Here is a 21,313-nt window from a genome sequence, read left to right as displayed (position 1 = left end):
TGATTAAGCTAATGTCAACCTCAATTACCAACAGTATGGTGCAGCCAAGTCACAGCACAAATTTTTGTACGTCATGCTCTTGAGCAACCATCTTTAATCTTGACACATCCCATCTTTGACACAGCACATGTCAAAATCAGGTCCTGCCCCCAAGGGTTTCTGACTCAGAGTTCTGGATAAAGACTAGGAATCTGTATTTTGATTAGCTGTTGATGTTGGTGCTGAAGTTGGGAACATACTTTGGGAACCACTGTGTAGAAGTGTGGGTGGTTAGTGTATTAACTGCTCCCAAGGATATATCTGCCTAGAGTGACTGTAATGCAATTTCCACCATCAGGACCAGGGTAGAGATACAGGCGTGATGGAGAAAGGCAGGAAGGATATAATTATATGGGGGAAAGCATATGTCTCCTCCTGTGCTGTCCCACAGACAGCTGCTTCATATTTCCGGTCAGTGTGGAAGCTTGCTCTCGTTGAATAGGGAGCTGTACAGCTGCCTTCTGTCTTTCATTTTCTATTGCTGTGATAAGACACTATATCAAGGCAGCTTATAAAGGTTTTGTTGGAGACTTACAATTTCCGAGGGTTAGAGTCCATGACCGTCATGACAGGGAGTGTGGCGGCAGTGAGCCTGGATCGACTCTGGAGCCGTAGTTGAGCGCTCACATCTTGAGACACAGCCCTATGAGACCGAGATGTGTGGGCTTCTGAAATCTCAAGGCCTGCCCCCAGTGACACACCTCCTCTTACAAGGTCACCCACTCCCAGTCGTTCCCAAACAGTTCCACCAGCTGGGGTCCAAGTACTCAAACATATGAGCCTTTGGGGGCCATGCTGATTCAAATAACCATACTCTTCGTGAATAGGGAGTCGTACAGTTGCCTTTAGTAAGCCTTGCCCTTCGCTCAGCTGCTCACTACACATGGATCATGCCCTGAACTCACCTCCTCTTCTAAAATCCCATCTCTTAACAGCCGGTTGACTCGTCTGTGTTGTCCTGATGTCCCCAACCCTGCTGAAAGTAGTTTAGCCACATGGATCGGAGATAATTTCAAGGTACACATTGCTGGGTTTTGTCCAGGAAACTGTGCAGGCTGGCTGGGGGAGGTGGAGTGGGTGGATGGAATGGGTGAGGCCTTTCTCTGGGTTTGTAGAGAAAGACCTGAAGTTTGAAAGGCCCAGGAAACAGCTAAAAGGGCAGGGTCTGAGGTATTCCCAACACAGAACCAAAAGGCATTACCAGGGTCTGAGGTATTCCCAACACAGAACCAAAAGGCATTACCAGGGTCTGAGGTATTCCCAACACAGAACCAAAAGGCATTACCAGGGTCTGAGGTATTCCCAACACAGAACCAAAAGGCATTACCAGGGTCTGAGATATTCCCAACACAGAACCAAAAGGCATTACCAGGGTCTGAGGTATTCCCAACACAGAACCAAAAGGCATTACCAGGGTCTGAGGTATTCCCAACACAGAACCAAAAGGCATTACCAGGGTCTGAGATATTCCCAACACAGAACCAAAAGGCATTACCAGGGTCTGAGGTATTCCCAACACAGAACCAAAAGGCATTACCAGGGTCTGAGGTATTCCCAACACAGAACCAAAAGGCATTACCAGGGTCTGAGGTATTCCCAACACAGAACCAAAAGGCATTACCAGGGTCTGAGATATTCCCAACACAGAACCAAAAGGCATTACCAGGGTCTGAGGTATTCCCAACACAGAACCAAAAGGCATTACCAGGGTCTGAGGTATTCCCAACACAGAACCAAAAGGCATTACCAGGGTCTGAGGTATTCCCAACACAGAACCGATCCTGGAAGGATGCCTCGGGAGAGGGGCTGTTTCACAGACTTGGCTCTGTGATGGGGAGCAAGAGGGTCTGCCTGTCAACTCAGTGGCCATTTAAAAAGCAGCCAAGAGCAAATTAATCTGGAAGCCATTCAGAGATACAGGAATACTGGGGGAAATGGCAGCTTTGAATTGCATCTTTCTAACGGGGAGAGTTAGAGTCAAATCTTATTTATTTGGAAGTAGGGTTTCCTGGTGTATTTTTCCAAGCAGAAAACCTCCTTTTAAGTATGTTTTTAAATAGGAAACTTGAAAAATGTCTAAGTTATGACTTCCTCCTTCAGTGGAAGTCAGCCCAGTGAACAATAGCTCTTAAATCCTTATTATTGAACATCCTTTCGAGATTTTCCTTGATGCAAGAATTTAAAATGTTAGTCTTTTTTTTAACTTAGAATTTATTTAGTTATTTTTTAAATTTTTATTAATTATGTATATAGTATTCTGCCTGCATGTATGTATGCCGGCCAGTAGAGGGCATCAGATCTCATTATAGGTGGTTGTGAGCCACCGTGTGGTTGCTGGGAATTGAACTCAGGCCCTCTGGAAGAGCAGCCGGTACTCTTAACCTCTGAGCCACCTCTCCAGCCCTAGAACTTATTTTGTAATGGGTGTTCTTATAATAATGAACTATTTTTGTCCCTCCTTTTCTTCACTTGTGTTACATATTGGCCGCTTTGCTCTCCTGTTTATTAAGGTGATGAAATGTACTTTGTAGAGCGTGCAGCCCAGGCATCTCCAGCATGTGCTGATTAGGCAGCGGGCCAGGTCAGCAGGAGACAAAGATAACAGAGCCCCTGCCCCGTTGTGAGGTGGCCTTAGATTGCCTGGTGGTGTCTGCCGATATGGTTTTCCCCAAGAGTTCTCATCTCACCTGGAGCTTTGTAAATACACCGTGGAAAACAGCCTTGAGCTCTCTAGAAGGACTGTGGGCCCAGGGGTGCTGCTCCTCGGGAAACGGAGCACTGTCGCCAAGCTCCTGAGGAAGTGGCTGGTCACAGTCTGGACCATCGAGGGATGTGGGGGCTGCATGTGGGGCGGGGCTTCTGTGTCAGCTCCGTCATTTGTACTCCTTATGTGACTCCTGGGGTGTCCCCTTTTCCTTTTGTAGGGGAAGTCAAGTCCGAAGGAGTCTGAAAACTCTGGGAACACAGAAGGGAGGGTCCTAAAACCATGTTCTGTCCCCACTGACCTCGTTGACAAGTTGATGGTGAACTTTGAGACTTTTCTGGAAGTTGTTTCCACAGAGGAAGCTAGAAAAGGTCAAGAGAGCATTTTGGGAGGAGAAGAGAATGAGTATGTGACCTCACCATCTAGGCCTGACTGTCCCCCGGGGAAAAGTTTTAAGGAGCCCCCCGTTTTAACCGAGGCTGCTCCTGGAGAGGCCTACAACCAATGTCTGGGAACGACAGAGGAGACATACACAGAATTCAACGAGCAGCTTCTGTCTTCCGGCCACAGTCCAGAACGAGAGCCTCTCTGCGAGGAGCGAGCTCCGAATCCGTATCTGAAAAATTCAGTGACAACCAGGGAGTTTCTTATCCCAGAGCACACCAAGAGAGAAATCTAAGTGCAGCTGTGGCATGAAGCCCTCAGAGACGGAATGGATCCCTTCCCTCGCAAAGACAGGAGACTTCCAGAAGCCTTCTTTGGCCCCTCCCCATTCATTTTGCTGCTAAGCTGCCTGGAACGTGGTGATTCAGATGTCAGCTTGTGCCAGGACAAAGGGAGTGCTTTACAGGGAAAAGTAAGTCACTTTCTTCCGGCACACTCTCCCAGACCCCTTGAAATGATGGCGTCAAGAGAAGGACCCAGCTTTGGGCTCAAAGGACCCCTGAGGTGGACACGTCTGGCCTTATTCTCAGGAACCAAGTTGCCCTGGCCATTGCCGAAGCTGCCCTCAGGGTTCCAGGACAGTTGTTTCCTTGGTCTCTACCCTTCCTCACCCTGTCCCTGAACAAGATGTCTCTTCTTGGTGCAGAGGCCAGGAAATGGAGGGAATTCCTAATGGTTTCCCAGGCTCCTCAGCCCTTGCTCCATCTCAAGGGTCCCCATCCATGCCCTTCCTGGGACTCTTCATCACCCATTTATATTTAGTTTTTTTATGTTGCAACTCTGGGGGTTGAACCCAGCGGGGTCTTGTTTATACTAGGCAAGTGCTCTACCCATCCCATACACATTGACTGTGGGTAAATCAGGAAACGCAAGAACCCTCCAGTAAGACACTGGTTTGGACTGGGGGCTAGGTCACAGGTCGGCCTGTGCCGTGGGCCATTTCTCAGCTCTTGCTGCTCTTCTGTCGTGTGCTCTACCTGGTAGCAGAAGGCACATGGATCATTGCAGTGGCTTTTCTTCAGAGCCACTACCCTCACGCTGGCGTGGAGCCCAGGAGTGCTTACTGAGCAGACCCTAAAAAGATCTCTTCCCGGACACACACAACCAGGGCCCGGGAACGTGGTGTGCTCAGCAACTTTGCTGCCGAATCATGAGGACCTCTGCCTCTTTGCTATAGCCAAGCACAGAGCCTGTGACAAGAGGGAGTCACGGGGTTTGTTTGCTTAGGCCTAGGGACCTGTGCGGCTGCGCACAGTGGGCCAGGTCACCGGGAACCTGAGAAGATCACAGTGGCCGAGGTGGTGAGTGAGTGGCCGGAAGTGTGGAGTCATGTGCATCCAGGAAGCCTGTGGTACTTTTCTCTAGGATTAATTAATTAATCTCTAGACCAAGACCCTGCATTTCAAGATAATGACAGCCCAATTTTCCTGTCAAGACTTGACCTCCCTAGTTCTCCCTGGACGGATCCTGAGGATGCTGAGGAGGGTGGCGTCTGCAGGGCTGTGCCGGCCAGTAAAGTCTTCTAGAGTCACTTGTTCGTCCAGACATGGTTTGGTTAGAGGACCATGCACCTGCCCTGTTGGCTCACTGGCCACTTTTCTTGGTTGCAATCTTACTGTGGGCACAGGAAGTTGAGACTGCTTCCCGGAAGCCTCCCGCCCTTCATAGGCCATTTAAATGGGAGTCCCTGAGTCTCAGTGACTGGTGTCTCCCCGAGCCCTGCCTTTTGCCCCTAGTTTATACAGTGACTGTTTATAGCTCGGGAAACTGGGGAGGGACATGAGGGAACTGGATTCTCGCTCCTGGAAGAGATAATCAAGGGCACTCCCACACCTCTTCTCTCGAACCCTTCAGCCTCTAGCTGGGAGAATCTCAGACCCCATGGGAGGGTAGTGGAGCTGGCAGAGTCTCAAAGGGGTCCCCAGAAAAAAGACATGATGGGGCTTTTGAATCTAAAGCCCATGAACAGCAGGGAGAGAGAAAGAGAGAAGTGGAGAGAATACACACACACACACACACACACACACACACACCCCGACACCGCACCACACACATACACACCACACCACACACATACCCACACACATACACACCACACCACACACACACACACACACACACACACACCGCACCACACACATACACACCACACCACACACACACACACACATACACAACACACCGCACCACACACATACACACCACACCACACACACACCACACACACACACACCACATACATACACACATACACACACCACATACATACCACACACACACACACACACCACACACATACACACACACACCGCACCACACACATACACACCACACCACACACACACACACACCACATAAACACACACACACACACACACATACACACACACACACCGCACCACACACACACCACACACATACACACATACCACACACACCCACACACATACACACACCACATACATACCACACACACACACACACACACACACACACACACACACACACACACGATGCCCTCTGCTGCCCTGCTACATGGCAGCAGCATCTTGGGCTGCCCTTGTACCTGCAGGCCTCTTCCCTCCTCTTCATTTCAGCCTTGCTGGTTTGCCTCCTGTCCATCCCCCCCTCTTTGCAGGCTCTCTGCGCGGCCTCCAGCTCTCCATTTCTTTCCTCCCTTCTCAGCCTCCCTGCGCCACAGCCCATACTTATCTTTGTTGCCTTTGGTGGGTGGGAGGGTTGTTGAAGGCCCCGTGTTGTCCTGGGCGGGCTTCGGGGTGGTCCCAGCAGAGCCAGCTCTAGGGGCGGTTGCTTTTCCCTTCACACCGAGTTCTCCGGGCGGAACCACAGCAGGCAGGCTCAGAAACCACGATGCCTTCCTCTCCCGGATCAAATCACCACACGCGCCCACTCTTGGCATCCAGGGGTTGCTCCCGTGGGTACCGAAGGCCATCTGTGTTTTCTCTCTTAACTGTCAGAGAAAAAGGTTGCTGGGGGGACTCAGGGAAGTCATTAGGTGGCAAAGTGAGTAAGAAATGATCAAATTCATGATAAAAAGAGAGTCCCAGGATCCCGGGAACCATGCACACAGCTGGATTAATACCATGGATGGCCTTTCGTTTCCAAAATAGAGAAAAAAAAAAATTAAAGAATGGTAGAGAAGCCAGTCTGTTTTTAAACAAGAGAAACCCAAAAGCAATGCTTTCTTTCCGGCATCCCCAGAGGCAGTAGCATGGGGAACTGCCATACTGGACCCTGTAAGGGGGTTGGCGGGGCTCGAGATGGGAGGGGTGAGAGAGGAATTGCAGAGAGAATCCCAGCCAATGGCTCCAGCCATCTCCTTTCCATCAAGCTCTTGGGTATAGCAGACAGCTAGGTACCCTGTAGCCCAGGGGTCTCAGACTGCACCTCCCCCCAGACCAATCTTGCTGCTGTTTTTATAGCACTATGAGCTAATAATGATGTTGGCATTTTTTAAATGGTTGAAAACAAAAGTCAATGGGAGAATATTTCATGATGTGCAAGTGTATCAATTCAAATTTCAGTGCTTGCAAATGAAGCCGACTGGAGGAGGGGCCTAACCATACCTCATTTACATATCATCTGTGGCTGCTCCCCTCCTCGCCCAAAAGCAACTTCAGGAACTGTGGCAGAGGCTTAGGACTGCAGAGCCTGTGCTGTTTCCCATCTGCCCCTTTGCGGGAGGTCTGTGGACATCTCCTGTGTAAGGCTTAGACATCATTGTCTTAACTCTGGATTAGCTGCTAAATTAAAAAAAAATAATCAAGGGACCAGGAGGAGGCTTAGCAGGTAAAGAGTGTGTGTTGAACAAGTATGAGAACCTGAGTTCAAATTCCCAGCACCCACATAAAAAGCTGGGTGTCGTCGTGTGTGTGCCTGTAACCTCAGGGCTGCAGGGGCTGGAGACAGGAGGATTCCTGGGCGTGCTAGCCTCCAGCCTGGCTCCACATTCAGTGAGAAACCCTGTCTCAAGGGAATAAGATAGTGAGTGATAAGGGAGGACACCCAACCTCCCTCTCTGACCTCTAGGCACATGCGTGGGCACACGTACCTGCACACACGCGGACATACATCACACACACATGTAGACACATACCCCCAAAGAAAATCAGGATATCTTTCTGGTTTTCTAGTTGAGAACCTGCCTCCTGTAGAAGGGCACACACTCAGGGTCCCCTCACCCTTATCACTTCCTGTCCTCTACCCACCCCTGTGGAGAGCTGGCGACTGTTTGCCATTTGTACTGGCTGTTCTCGACCAGGGTGAGTGTGCCCTTTCACCTCCAACGTCAGACAGAGAAGCCATGCCTGGAGATACTTTGACTGTCATGGCTTGGGCGGATGTGTGTGTGTGTGTGTGTGTGTGTGTGTGTGTGTGTGTGTGTGTGTGTGCTACTGGCATCTAGTGGGCAGCAGCCAGCAGTGCTGAACTCTGTCCTACAGGGCACAGCCAGCCTCACCCTCATGGCTAAAGATTACTGCTCTCCAAATGTCAGCCCCCCCAGACTTTCATGTGCTTACAAACTGTGGTCTGTGAGAGAGTCCCGAGTCAATAGGGACTGCTGAATCCAGTGACTGTGCTGAACACTTGGTTCAAAGTATCTTCTCTTACCTTTGTCCTGTCTACTTGGGGCTGTTTACAAAGCTGAATTTGCTGAAGGAAGGTCTCATGATCACATCTTGCCTGATACAACCTCAGAAGGCTACAGTGATTTTCAGGGTGACCAGAGATGTCTGAGGGGTAGTTTATCCTTTTCCATGACGGTCTACTGTTTCACTGCTATGAGCTTGATTTTGCTTTTGTCAATTGTTTTATGTGAATGTTAGCTATCATAACGCCCAGCCATCATCAATTCTGTGGAGGTGTTGGTGTCTTGCACTCTAATTGTGGGGGTCGGAGAGGATGGAGCCTAGCAGAGGATATTAGATGTCCCCATTCCCTCTGCACGCTGGGGTAGTGGAAGATTTTTGTTGGAGCACAAACAGCTCCAGTCCATGGTAGGAGAGCCCAGAGGTCCCAACTGCCCCTCCGCTATTGAGTTCTGTGTGCACAGTCCTGGGCACGGGACCTACCCTGAGCTGCTGAGGACTCAGGAGAGGACAAAAGCGGAGTCAGCAGGGCCTTCCAGGGCCCTTCAGAGAAGGTTGGACGCAGATGGGGCCAGCTTCACTTTTAGACATGGGATCTTTTGTCTTTCAGAACCGCAGTCTGTTGTGAATGGGGTAAGACAGGAGAGGACTGTCCTGGGGCCTAGATTTGAAATGAAAATAAAAATATGCAAACCAGAAAAGGCACCGATTTCTGAATGATCTCAGCAACAAAGAACACCAGGCCCATGTCCCCTGAGGCTGGGCATGTCCGCTTGTCCACAGATTTATTATGTGTCTGGGTACTATATGACAAGTGAATGGGAGCTCTGTGTGCCGAGTGGGAATGACTGCCCGTGAGTCACATGATGGTTGCTGTGAGAGGGGCGTTCCAGGTACTTTATTGTCCACGCATTTGTAGTTTGACCGTCTGTATAATAAAGCCATCAGACCGCCTTTATACTTTTCTGTACTTCTAAGGTTTCTCCTACTTCATTATTTAATCTACAAACTTGGCCAGGTGTGATGGTGCAGAAGGGTAGGTAGAGGCAGGAGGATGGCTGCAAGTTTGAAGCCAGCGTGGTCTACACAGAAAGACAGCCATGATTCCAGAGGGCCAGGACGACATAGAATGAATAGAGACCAGGGCCTGTGGCGGTCAAGGATGAACCCCGGGTGACCAGGACTCTCTAGGTCATCTCGCTCTTTGCACCTCCTTCCAGGAATCCCATCTTCCAGGAAGCCGCCTGTCAGCTGAGCCACTTCATGACTATAGACATTATTATAAATTTAATTCAACAACATCATTATTTTAGAGTTGTATAGGTTGGAAGTCCAACTGGGTCTCTCTGGGCCAAAGCTCAAGCTGTACCATGTTCTGGAGAAGCATGCTGGTCTTTCCTAGCTTCTAGGATGTGTCCTCCTCCTCCTGCGGCTGTGGCCTCTTCCTCTCTCTACCAAGTCATTGGGGCTCTGCTCCTCTGCTCTCCCACAGGCAAGTCTCGCTCAGCCTGTTGGGCCTGCAGGCAGCTTGAGGCTTGGGATTCATCTCATTGTCGACACCCTGCCCAGAAAAGCTCTACCTAGAGTCAGGCCATTACAGCTCCCACCAGGTCACAGGCCTGGCTTTACCGCTGCCATTTTGTTTTGCAGAGATGACCCTTCAGCCTTATTTGGGGCACAGAGCAAATGGATGCGCATCATCTACTAGGCAGGCTCCAGGACCAGAGGAGCATGGGAGGGGTGCTGGAAAGAGAAGGGCCAAGCACTTTCACCTCAAGTCAGAATTCCAGATGACCCACGGGACACAGAGGTGTACAGCAACTAAGGAAATGTTCAGAGCCCTCGGAGGGCTGAAACCGAGAGTGGGCCGGGTGTGGCGGTACACCAGCAATCCCAGCCTAGCACACGGGAGACGGGTTGGAAAAGAGAATTTGAAGTCAACCTAGAGCATGTAGTGGACCCTATCTCAAAACAACGAAAGCCAACCAACCAATGATCCATCTGTCCACCCATCCATCTGTCCATCCATCCATCCATCCAGCCAGCCAGCCAGCCAGCCAGCCATCCAGCCAGCCAGCCAGCCAGCCAAACAACCACAGCTAGACATGTGGACATATCTGGTTTCTGTGCTTCAAAACTGCCTTTATAGGAAACGGCTCAAAAGAGCACACCCACAGTAGTGTAGCTGGCCTTTTAAAACCAACAGTTTGCTTAGACACTAGGCTGTACATTTTCTCTATGTAGCAATGTGTACTAAGGGTTCGTCCAGCTCCTCCTGGGATATGTGTATCCACTAGGCTGTGCTGTCCTCCAGGAAGTAAATAGGAGTTCCAGGAAAATGACAGACTTGAGGGCTGTTGGTTTCTGCACAAACCTGGCAACAGCCTCCCAGCTGACAGTCGGGACATCTCATGGGCTAGCTCCAGGGCATGTCCTTTTATCTTTTAACGGGGGCGGGGGCACACTCCACCCAAAGGCAATTGCTCTCAGACCTACAGTATTTCCTCCTCCTCTTCTAGAATAGAGAGCCTCACTAGTCCTCCCCAAACCCAAATTAAAACCAGAAAGAGCAATCACAACAAAACCCAGTATAAAAAACTTCTACACGAACCAGAGGAATGAGGGATTCCTGCCTCATGAGTGTTCCTTGAAACCCCCTGAAGTCCTTGCCTGGAAAAGCCCAGGACAGTCCCTTGAACAAGGTCTGTGGTGCCTGAGGCCCATTGCTACATAGCAATATGGATGCTTAAGGTTCACCGATGGGCACTGTCCCCATAAAAGCTGAACGGTGTCAGAGGCAAGACTTGGCTAACTTGATGTGTGGGAAGAAAGGCAGGTTTGTGGGGCCCAGCAGATCCTGCATGTGTGTATTCATAGAATAGTGTGTGAGTTTGGGACCAGACCTCACAAAGGGACAGAGGGGAGGAAGTGAGAGATGGTAGAGAGCCCTGGGGACATTTACACACTTTGGTCATTACAATCCCAGGCCACACCATCATTAAATTAGGGCTCAATGACAAAGAATTATCTGACTCATTCTCTGCCTGCAACACTCTATATAATGCAGGTAACAGAGGCCTCCTCTGTAGCCCCCACCTCCACTCCATGGCCAGCTCCCTTTCTCTCCTCTTTGTGGTGGCTGGATCTCCTGAGGGTGGTCACCGGGCACAAGCTAGCTAAAGGCTGGGAGCAGTTGCTACCTCACACCCAGTTAATGTAGGTATAAATACATGATGATGGAACTGGGGAGGGTCAGGGTCAGAGGGGACAGAATCGAGCTGCACTGTAAGGTCACACCTCATACACCCAGGACACTGATGTTTGTGCATTGTGGTCACACACCCTGATGAATCCTCTGACCCACACAAGTCACTATACCTGTAGCCGAGGTATAGGAGAGGCTAGGCTGGCTCATGACTCTCCTCCAGCACTCTCTTCTGCTGGCATGGCTGCCGTGGACGGCAGCCAGCCACGAGCAGCGCACCGTTTAACCAACACATTATAATTCATAACAGTAGCAAAATCACAGTTATGAAGTAGCAATGAAAATAATTGTATGGTTGGGGGTCACCAAGGCATGAGGAAGGTTGAGAACCACTGTGATAAAGCAACCATGGGGGACTGAAAAAAGATGATACAGGAGCCTGTCAGGGTCACTCGGAAGCACATGTGGCAAGATTTACGTCAAGCTGGAGTTCCTAGGGCAAACAGTGACAAAAAGTGGTTTTGAGTTCCCGGAGGTTCTACAGCTAGAACTACGCAGTCCGTCAAAGGCTGGAAGGGATTCAGGCGATCTCACTACACCCACTATTTTGGAGGGTGGGAAACCTCATGGACTTGGGTGGTTCTAGCTTCCCTAGAGGATGGCCAAGGCTGCCTACAGATGAAGACCGTGCAGGGTGACTGAAGACCTTGCAGTGCATTGTGGACTTGCTGGTCTCTTATAAGGTACAGAATATTTGGACTTGGGTGGATCTGGGGTCCGGAGCCTTGGCTCCTGAAACATCAAGAACAGTGGGCATCCACGGATGGATCCAGAGATAGAGGGCTATAAAGGATTGAGCTTGTCTCAGGTGTGGGCAAGTATGTTCATTTCTCACCTAAAAGAAGCATTTTGAGGTAGAGATTGTTCATTCTGCTTGGGGCCCTTGTATCAGCTAGTCAGGCCTGTGGCATCAGCCCCGAGCTTTTCTGGTCCCCTGCCCCCAATGTTTCTACCTAGCTAAGGTAAAGCATGTTACTCTATCAGCATGCCAGGTAAAATGTGCCCATAGATGTAACTGTGGCATGACTATGATGCATGCAACCAAAGACTTTCAGATTAAATTTCAGGCTCACTCTGCAAGAGGTACCACGTTTGGTACTGTTAGCCTAGGCAAAAACTTTGGCTGGGGAAATGATAGACCCCAAGGGGCAAGGGCAGCTGGGGTGTTAGGAAGCTCTGTCCTCTGAGCATGACACAGCTGTTGTGCTCTTGAAATCAGAGCACCAGTGTTACCCCCATGCGCCCCTCACAACTGCTGAGGGGAGGAAAGGGTGGTATTACTCTGCCTGTGTACAAGTTGCCTGTTTTCTGTAAGTAACTCCTCACTGTGATGTTGTAAATCTCAAACTCATTGGTTCATCAAACTAGACTTGGGTGGAACTGTTTCTTTGGTTTCTCGTTGCCTTCTCTATTTGGGGTGAATATAAATAGACTCCCTAGGAAATTCATGAAACATATAGTCATGTCATAGAGAGCCAACCCCAGAGACATCCCTTGTGGGAGCCCACAGAGGTTTCCTAGTGAGATCTGAACTTGCTTTACACAGCAGGGCTGCATAAGGGGATGGACTGACCATGCAGTTACCAGGTGTTTGGAAGGATCTGCACTTGGCTGTGCTAGGGGGAGGTCTTTTGCTCCACCCCTTGGCATTTCTATAAATAGCCCTTTACAAGAGATAGAAGGGGCGGGTGGATAAGGATCCAGGCCCTCCTGAGGCTATTCTATTTTTCTGTTTCTCTCTCACCTCTATATTTTTATCTAAATCTCTTATCCCTCACTCCTCAAGAGTACCCTGGGGGAAAAGGTGGGGCGGGTCCCCCACAATCCCTTGCCTTCCCCACATCAGAATCAGACTGCTTCACTGTGTGACTGGTACCCATTTTAACTTGTTCTTACCAGCGAGCCAGTGAATGCGAGGCCCAAGCTGAAGGTTTGCTCTGTCTCATCGCCTAAGATGACTTTTCTCCTCAGGGACAGTAGCACAAGGAAGCCACTCTCCATGGATGAAAGCAGGACAAGCCATTGGTACAGCCTGCAGTCTACCCTTGCTCTCTTTTCAGAGTGCGGCAGGACAGCTCTCAGGGGGCCACAGGAACGGCCCTTCTGTAACCCACTGGAGAATGCGGTGAACTCTGATTGGCTGCTGGCCTGTCCATCAGGCTTGCTGCTCAGTGAAAGTGGGTGGAGCTAGCTTAGCATGTTTTACAGGTGGGTCCTCTGAGAGCTGTCCTGCGCCCCAGGGGTCCACATACTGTCAAAAACTGAGTTTACTGGGCTTGGTGACATACACCTTTAATCCTAGCACTTGGAAGGCAGAGGCAGGTAGATCTCTGAGTTTGAGGCTGGCGTAGTCTATACATAGTAAGCTCCAGGCTATAAAAAAAAAAGTCAATGAACAAAATGTATTAGTAAAAACAGCAAATACATGTGTTATATTTTAAAATCAGCATCTTCTCATACAATTACTGAGATCAATTTTTCCATTTTACTTTTGGTTGCTGAAATATTGTGTAATTTTTTTGCTGGGCAAATATTCTATATTATTTTATCATACTTGAGTTTTCTTATGAGGCCTAGTTTTTAATGTAAATAAAATTCATCAAAAGTGATAGTAATGATTCTACTACTTAAATATTCTATTCGTAAGAAATTATTCCTACTTGTAACATTCTCAGAAGAACTTTAGTGTGTGTTGGGAAAAATTTTTTTTTTTTTTTTTTTTTTTTTTTTTTTTTGGTTTTTCGAGACAGGGTTTCTCTGTGTAGCTTTGCGCCTTTCCTGGAACTCGCTTTGGAGACCAGGCTGGCCTCGAACTCACAGAGATCCGCCTGGCTCTGCCTCCTGAGTGCTGGGATTAAAGGCGTGCGCCACCACCGCCCAGCAGGGAAAAAATTTTTTAAAAATGTATTACATCTTTCAAAGTCATAACAAGGATCATCCAAGTTCTGATCAAGAAAGACAGACAACATTTTTTAAAGGTTTTAATGTGTTGTTTTTGAAAGTATTGGGTGGATCTCTAACTAGGAAGGGCTGAAACTATTCATGACTTCTTAGGAATCACTTTTTAACATTTTTTGGAGACAGTTCATGCTGCTGAACTCACCATGAACTTTCTCTCCTGAGGCTTGTGTCCCACATCCTGTGATTACAGGTATAAACCACCAAACTAGCTTAGGACTCCAGTGTGGGAGCCCGTTCTCAGGTTCCTCGTGGCTTTACCCAGCAGGTCTGCATAGAGGATGATTAGGACCACGGGCCTGAGTGCAGGTGTCTGAGATGGTCTGCACTTGGCTGTGCTGGGGGAGGAGGTCTTTTGCTCCACCCCTTGGCGTCTCTATAAAAACCCTGGGGCAGAGACAGTCGGGGCCGTTGGAATAGGTTCCAGGCCCTCTCGAGGCTATCCTTTATTTTCTATCTGTTTATCTCCGCGATATTCTCCGCAATAAATCCTTCTATCTAATATTTCCTGCTGCTTGCACTCAAGAAAACTCTGGGGAACTGTGGGGGTGGTTGGGTAAACGCCCCACAGAATGGCGCCATGAACAGGGACTAAAGAAAAAAGAAAAAAAGGGACTAAAGAAAAAAAGGGGGGGCTTAAAAAAAAAAGGGACTAAAGACAAATGAACAGGGACTAAAGATAAAGGAAAATAATAGTTTTATTACAGAGTTTTTGGCGAAAGTGCTGAGTCAGCCCTGCCAGTGGATAAGGCATGCCGGTGTTATGGAAATACATATATTTTATATATATATATTATTGAGAGGCAGGGGTTTTATCCTCGAGAGAAAAGGAAAGCGGACTGGAAGGATGTCCGATGCTGCAGCGAAATTCTCTTCTGTCAAAATTTTCTATCTTGTATCGCTTTCTCAATTTCTATCTGTGAAAAAATAAGTATAAGGCATAGGGTAGTAAAATAGCGTAGGAAAAACTTAGAAGTGTAAGATTGTGTAGGAAAAAATAAGTAAGGCAACTAGACAGAAAAACTCTTCAATTTTCTAACTTTGGGGGCTCTGAATGCAAACTGGGGGAAAAAAATCTTTCTTTGGGCTTTACGGGTAGTAAAAAAGCTCTTCTGAGCTTATGGGGAAGAAAAAGTTTCCTATGGAAGCTTTTTGACCTGGGGACAGCTGAAATGCTAAGTCCGAGCGGCAGGAGAAAGTGATTTCTCCCTGAGGCAAAAATGGGGGTGTAAAAAGCCAAAGTTTAAAGTTGGGAAGTTTTGGGGAAAGTTGGTCTTTCTCCTAGGGAAAAAAAATCTTTCTCAAACTATAAAGCTTTTCTTGGAAAATTTGGGGGGAAAAAACTCTCTAAAAAGCTTTAATCTTTCTCAAAAGCTCTCAAACTTAAAAACTAAAGCCTTTAACTTTCTCTCTCAGAAGGACAAAAATTAGAATCACCTGAAGATTAGTATGGGGACCACCTGTGATTAGCTCTAAGGGAAAACAACAAACCTCTTAAGACAGCAAAACCTAAGTTCTGACTTTCAAGCCTTAAAAATCCTCCCTGCAATGCAGGAGGCAGGGACAAGTTCCTAAAAACCTCTTCTAAGCTGTCTTTTCAAGCTAGTAAAAGACAGTGGGTCAGAGTACCCTGAAGGAAACGCTTGGGAGAGTGTGGGTAAAAAGCTACAGAGCCCAAAAGGGCAGGAAACTTTACTGGGAAAGGCAAAAAGGCCAAGCTTTTCAGTTACAGCCGAGCTGAGGCATCAGCATCAAGGGTTTTGTTTCTGAGTGAGCGTTTCAGAATGAAAACATGCTCCTAATCATCCTAATGCAAAGATCCCCTGAAGCATTGTATCCTCGCTTCTGACCAAAAACCCAGAGGCGACTGGCCAGCGTCTCTGAGTTGGAGTGCATTTCGGGCATACTAGGGTTCCTGCAGTTGCAAACTTCCTGGAGCACAGAGCTGAGGCAGGAAGGTGCAGGACCCAGGGGAAGATTGCTAATGAACAACCAAAGCTAAAGCCGGTGGGAACGGCACAGTTATCCACTTTCCTACAAGTCCCGGGTTGTGATAGGTCCACAGCTGAAAAAAAAGAAATCTGACAAAAAAGCTTTCCTATCAGATAAAGGACCTTTCTGGGAAAACAGTAAAGCTGAACTGTGTCTGAAGCAGTTGTGCTGCTGAGTCAGAACACTGTCTGGGGAAAGAGCCCAGCCAGGGCAGAACAGAACTATCCAGGAGTAAAGCTTTTTCTGTCAGAGAAAGCACCTCTTTGAGAAAAGCTTTGTTTCAACTGCCTCCCTGAGATGAGGGAGTGTAGCCCTGAGGGGTGATTGCCTCTGGTATAAGCTCTGTCCTTGAGCACCCAGACAAGCAAATGCAACCCACTGGGGGACTGGGTCAGGTGAAGGCCTGATGAGGCAAAACACCTGTCCTAATGGGAGTTTAGAAATGGCAAAAACCTCTCCTTAGATTTTCAGTCTGTACGCAAACCACACAGACCCCGAAAACAGAAACGGACAAAAAACCTCTACCTTCAGTAGCAGGGAAAGCTGCCACTGTAGTGTTGGAAACTGTTTCTGGGGTAGCAGGATAAACTGAGATCGAACTGGGAACTGTCTGGGGGAAAGACTCTGAAGAAACAGAAGGGACATAATCCTCCCCAGAAAAATGCATGACCTGAAAAAGCTGCTAGAATTTGAGGCAGATTCTGGGGGAAGAAAAAAAAGCCCCTACCTCCAAAGGCAGCTAGCAGAGGTACAGAGCCACAGACAGATACCTGAAGCTCTGCATCTGGGGAAGGAATAAGCAAAATGAGACAGATCAGTGGGAGAAAATCTCTCTGAAAGAGCTATGGAAAAGCTGTTGTAAATGATCTTGTTTTTCACTGACTGGCTAAGACAAACACAAGCCCCGAGGAAAGTTGCTCTCAGAAATGCCAGCCTTAATGCGCACTAACGAGGCAGGTTCGGTTCTGATTTGGGGGCCTGTGTCAAATGAAGGAGAGACACCTGTTAAAGCCAGCTGAGGAGAGACCAGAAACCTCCCAATGTCCCAAAGCTGAAAATGTAAAATGCTTGTTCAAATCTCCCGTTGCAAAAGCAAAAAACTTTGTTCAAACCTCCCGGGCAAGAATTTGTAAGCAAGTCTGGTAAAAGAACCAGTTGACTCTCAGACCCAAAAAGAACTATGGGAAATGACTGATATAAGGGAAATGATATAAAGGACTGATTTAAGGGACTGATAACATAAGGGACTGATATAAGGGAAATGTAGTATTTCAGCTAAAGATGGTGATACTGTTCAAAAACTTTTCAGCTCCGAATGAAGTTTCTTCTCAAAGCAATGCTAGAAAGCTTAATCTTACCTCTTGAGAACTCAGATCAGATAAAAAGCTACCTTTAAGAGCAAATAAGCCACTTTAAAATCCTTAAGAAAGCAAGAGAGCAGTTTATACACTGAACATTGTCTTAGATATGAAGAAACTTATGTGAAATTAAAAATTATTTACCTCTTGAACAAACAGCCTGCAATAAGTGATTCTTTTGCAAATCTAATTAAGGGGATAAGAAACAAGCATTCAAAAAGAAATGACTGCTTTATAGATGGGAAACAAACCAGAAAATCTAGCTGTCTTACAAAAGAGTTGCTTCACCTGAAAGTTCCTTATAAGAAATCAATGCTAAATATTACAACTGCTAATAACATCAGGAGTTAAAGCTAATGAAGTGAAAATACTAAATATAGTTCTGAGCTGTGCCACTTGTGGCTTTACTAGCTCCTTTAGAAAAATACTTTATATCACCTAATAGCTGTGCAATATTGGCGAAGAGCTTTACAGCAGCTAAATACGGTAATTTCACCCTCAGTGTGAAGTTTTTTGGTAGAGCAAACCAAAAGTACTGCTGTAATAGAAACGTTTGTCTGAATTGAAGCACTTAGGGGAACTATTATGAATTTGGGTGAAGGGACAGCCTCTAGTTAAACACCGTCTACTGCTGACAGTGCATCTCTGCCGGTTCCGGAACGGCTGAGAGAACTGGCAACTTTGGAGTGTGGCATCATCCTGGGAAGGTTATAGTCCCCTAGCAACAACTATCACAATTCTATAACAACAACACTCACTAAATTCCAGTGTTGTATAGCAAAGCTGACTATAAACTCTAAACTTTAGAAATGATGTACATACTTCCTGTCTAGTTAAGAGAATCTTTCTAATAGATAGTAATAATAATTAAGAGTAAGAAATAGAAAAAGATGAAAATAAGATGTGAGTTTGTAAAAATTCTCTTGTTAGATCTGTGTTAAGAAATCTTTAGGTGTTTGCTAAGTTAAATATATGCTAATGGTAGCCCTGTATAAGTTTGTAAAATAGATCTATAGAGTTCCTTTAAGAATATAAGCTTGCAAGAAATATCTAAGTAGTCTTAAGACATGTAGTAATAAGCTTGTAAGAAGTGAAGATACTAGTTGTAAATGTAAGTTTAAATAAGAAATAAAATAAGAAGTATATAAGAAGTAATAAGAAATATATTTGCTAAAGTAGTTCTATAGTTTCCTTAAGGAGTATAAATAAGTAGATATTAATACGTTATATGTGAGTTTGTAAAATGTTGAATGTGAGTCTAAATGCTTTGCAAGGCAAAAAATGTTATATGTGAGTTTGTAAAGTGTAAATGTTAAGTGTGAGTCTATGCTTAATGTATATGATGAAAAAACCTGAAATCTAGAAGTTAGTGTCCTAGAAGACTGCAAAGCAGGCAGTCTGAGCGGTTTTCAAAAGTTCCAGAAGCCGCTAAGAAGCTAAGAATGGCGGATGCCAGAACCAGCACAACAAGGCATCCACAGCTGAGATCCATGGAAAATCAACGCAACACAGAAAAACCTGAGCTAACATCAAAAACGGTGCGGTTTAGAATACTACTGTACCTAAAAAGGTCTCTGGCTTGAGAATAAAAGTTCAGAGACGCTTGTTTGAACAAAAATTGTTAACTGCAAAAAGTTTTGGTTGTAAAATGTCTCTTCATATTTTGAAGTGAAAGCCTAATACCAGAATTTATTTCTTGTTTGAACTTTTTGAACTTAAAATGAGATAAAACTACAGAAAGATTTTGGTTCTGGATTTCTTCATATTTGGAAGGCTAGTACCAGAATTTATCATTTGAATTCTAGGACTTAATGAACTGAACAATAGATTTCATTGCAATGGGACAATTTTGAGTTTACTTACAGTAATGACCCAGAAACTGTTTTCTGGGACTGGTTTTGTGTTACAAATGGAACTGTTTAAATGGAAAAGTTTGGGTCTTCTAACTAGGTTTGAGATTTTGTTGAAAAAATTATAAAGAAAAGGAGTTATGAGGTTGAATTATGTTTGCAGAAATTATATTTACCCTATTGATATTAATGCACCCTGGTTTTGTGGAGTTAAGGAAATATTTAAGTTTGATGTGAATACATTGAAGTTTTCCTATGTTCTGTTAGCAAGAAAATTCAAATGATTAACAGTTAAAGTTGTAAGACGGAGAAAATTGTTAACTATATTTAGCACCATATATGCTAATTCAAATGGTTCTGTTAAGAGTTTGCTTTGTGTTGTAAGACAGAGAATTGTGACTATGTATAGCAATATTTATGTTAACCTGTTAATGGTAATGATGAAGCTAAGGGATTCTTTAAGTTTGTAGTCACCTTAAGAGTTTTTGGCTTAGAAAGGGCTTGAGGCAGCTAAGACTGCTGTAGTCACCTTGGACCTAATTCAAAAGAGAAATGCCATCTTTATCATCCTCTACTCCCATACTGGGAGGTGTAACAGCTATGGAGATTGCTGTAAGCCATTAATAGTTATTTTTTTTATATATTAAGAAAGGGGGACCTGTGGGAGCCCGTTCTCAGGTTCCTCGTGGCTTTACCCAGCAGGTCTGCATAGAGGATGATTAGGACCATGGTCCTGAGTGCAGGTGTCAGGGATGGTCTGCACTTGGCTGTGCTGGGGGAGGAGGTCTTTTGCTCCACCCCTTGGCGTCTCTATAAAAACCCTGGGGCAGAGACAGTCGGGGGCCGTTGGAATAGGTTCCAGGCCCTCTCGAGGCTATCCTTTATTTTCTATCTGTTTATCTCCGCGATATTCTCCGCAATAAATCCTTCTATCTAATACTTCCTGCTGCTCGCACTCAAGAAAACTCTGGGGAACTGTGGGGGTGGTTGGGTAAACGCCCCACACTCCAGTCAACAAAATAGCCATCAATTCTAATCACATTTGTAAGTGTTTTACAAATGAGTAACATTTTTATAAATTCCAAGAGAATGATGCTGACATTATGTTTTATTACACACTTAATCAAACATTCTTTTATTTCAATTTCAACATTTTTTGGCTTGTTGGCAATAGCTCCTTTGTTTAGGCTGAGTATATTTTTGTAGGTTCCTGAAGAACTCGATAGCCTTGGATCTGGCCTCTCGTACCAGGTGCACAGACAGGTGCTGACTGAGTGTTTAAATGAACACACCCAACTAACGCTGAACCAGATATCACTTTGGTGACCACCATCACTTAGACATGGTTCATGGTAAAAGGGGGATAGCTATTCCCTTGGAGGCAGATGATTTCAGGTGGAAAGCGTGGGTCAGGGGTCAGCTGTGTCAGGTGTATGAGCAGGAAGGTAGCTTCCATGCTGACAGGATCCAGCCAGTTTTCCAAAGTGGCCCACTGGGTGTTAAATGTGACACCTAAACAGGCCATCCCATGGGCCCTGGAAGTTTGAACTTGGGTTCAAGGAGTCTGTCACTTTGGATGACTCCACAACTAACCATCACCTGGGTCCCACCTTTTGCTCACCTGACTACGGTCACTCCACAGAGGACCATCACCAATCAGAATGCTGTTTTTGTAGAAGTGAGGGCAGGGGTGGTATCTTCAGTTCCTCAGGAACAAATCAGGAGACAAGTACAGGCGCAGTGACTTAAGGGCCTGCCCCAGCTGGAACTGGTAAGGGAGCGAGAGAAGCTTGGTAGGATGGGGAGACCCCTGCACAGGGACAGTTCCTGCCTGACCCAGGGACGACCTTGAAGTGATGTGCTCCTCTGAGCATGTCTACCCTAGGCAATGGGCTGGACTTTCACACTGCCAGTTGCTCAGCCATGGCTGAGGCTGTTCCCATGGGGTAGTAAGCTCCAGCTTTGCAACTCTGCTCTGGAGAAGGTGAGCAGGAGCACCGAGGCAGGCCTGCCAGACTCAAGTGAGTGATTCACACAGCACCTCTTCAGAGACTGGTTTACCAGGCCTTGTCCTGGGCTCCGGATGGGCACCC

The 21,313-nt window shown here is 46.6% G+C and overlaps 1 protein-coding gene across 2 annotated transcripts in view; it reads left to right on the top strand.

Moving 5' to 3' along the window:
• The window catches only part of Il31ra (interleukin 31 receptor A), a 41,840-nt gene extending 38,418 nt beyond the window's left edge, over positions 1–3,422 (top strand). For both annotated transcript variants that reach the window (XM_052742817.1, XM_052742816.1), the window contains exons 13-14: positions 975–1,056; positions 2,964–3,422. In XM_052742817.1, the coding sequence (XP_052598777.1) occupies positions 975–1,056; positions 2,964–3,422 (541 nt within the window). The remainder of the gene's footprint in view (positions 1–974; positions 1,057–2,963) is intronic.
• Positions 3,423–21,313: the final 17,891 nt, after the last annotated feature.

This window comes from Peromyscus californicus, unplaced genomic scaffold, assembly GCF_007827085.1.
Source record: "Peromyscus californicus insignis strain IS unplaced genomic scaffold, ASM782708v3 Scaffold_18__1_contigs__length_77618521, whole genome shotgun sequence".
Lineage (NCBI taxonomy): Eukaryota > Metazoa > Chordata > Mammalia > Rodentia > Cricetidae > Peromyscus > Peromyscus californicus.
Note: the sequence above shows the minus strand (reverse complement) of the source record. Positions and strands in the feature narration are given on the sequence as shown.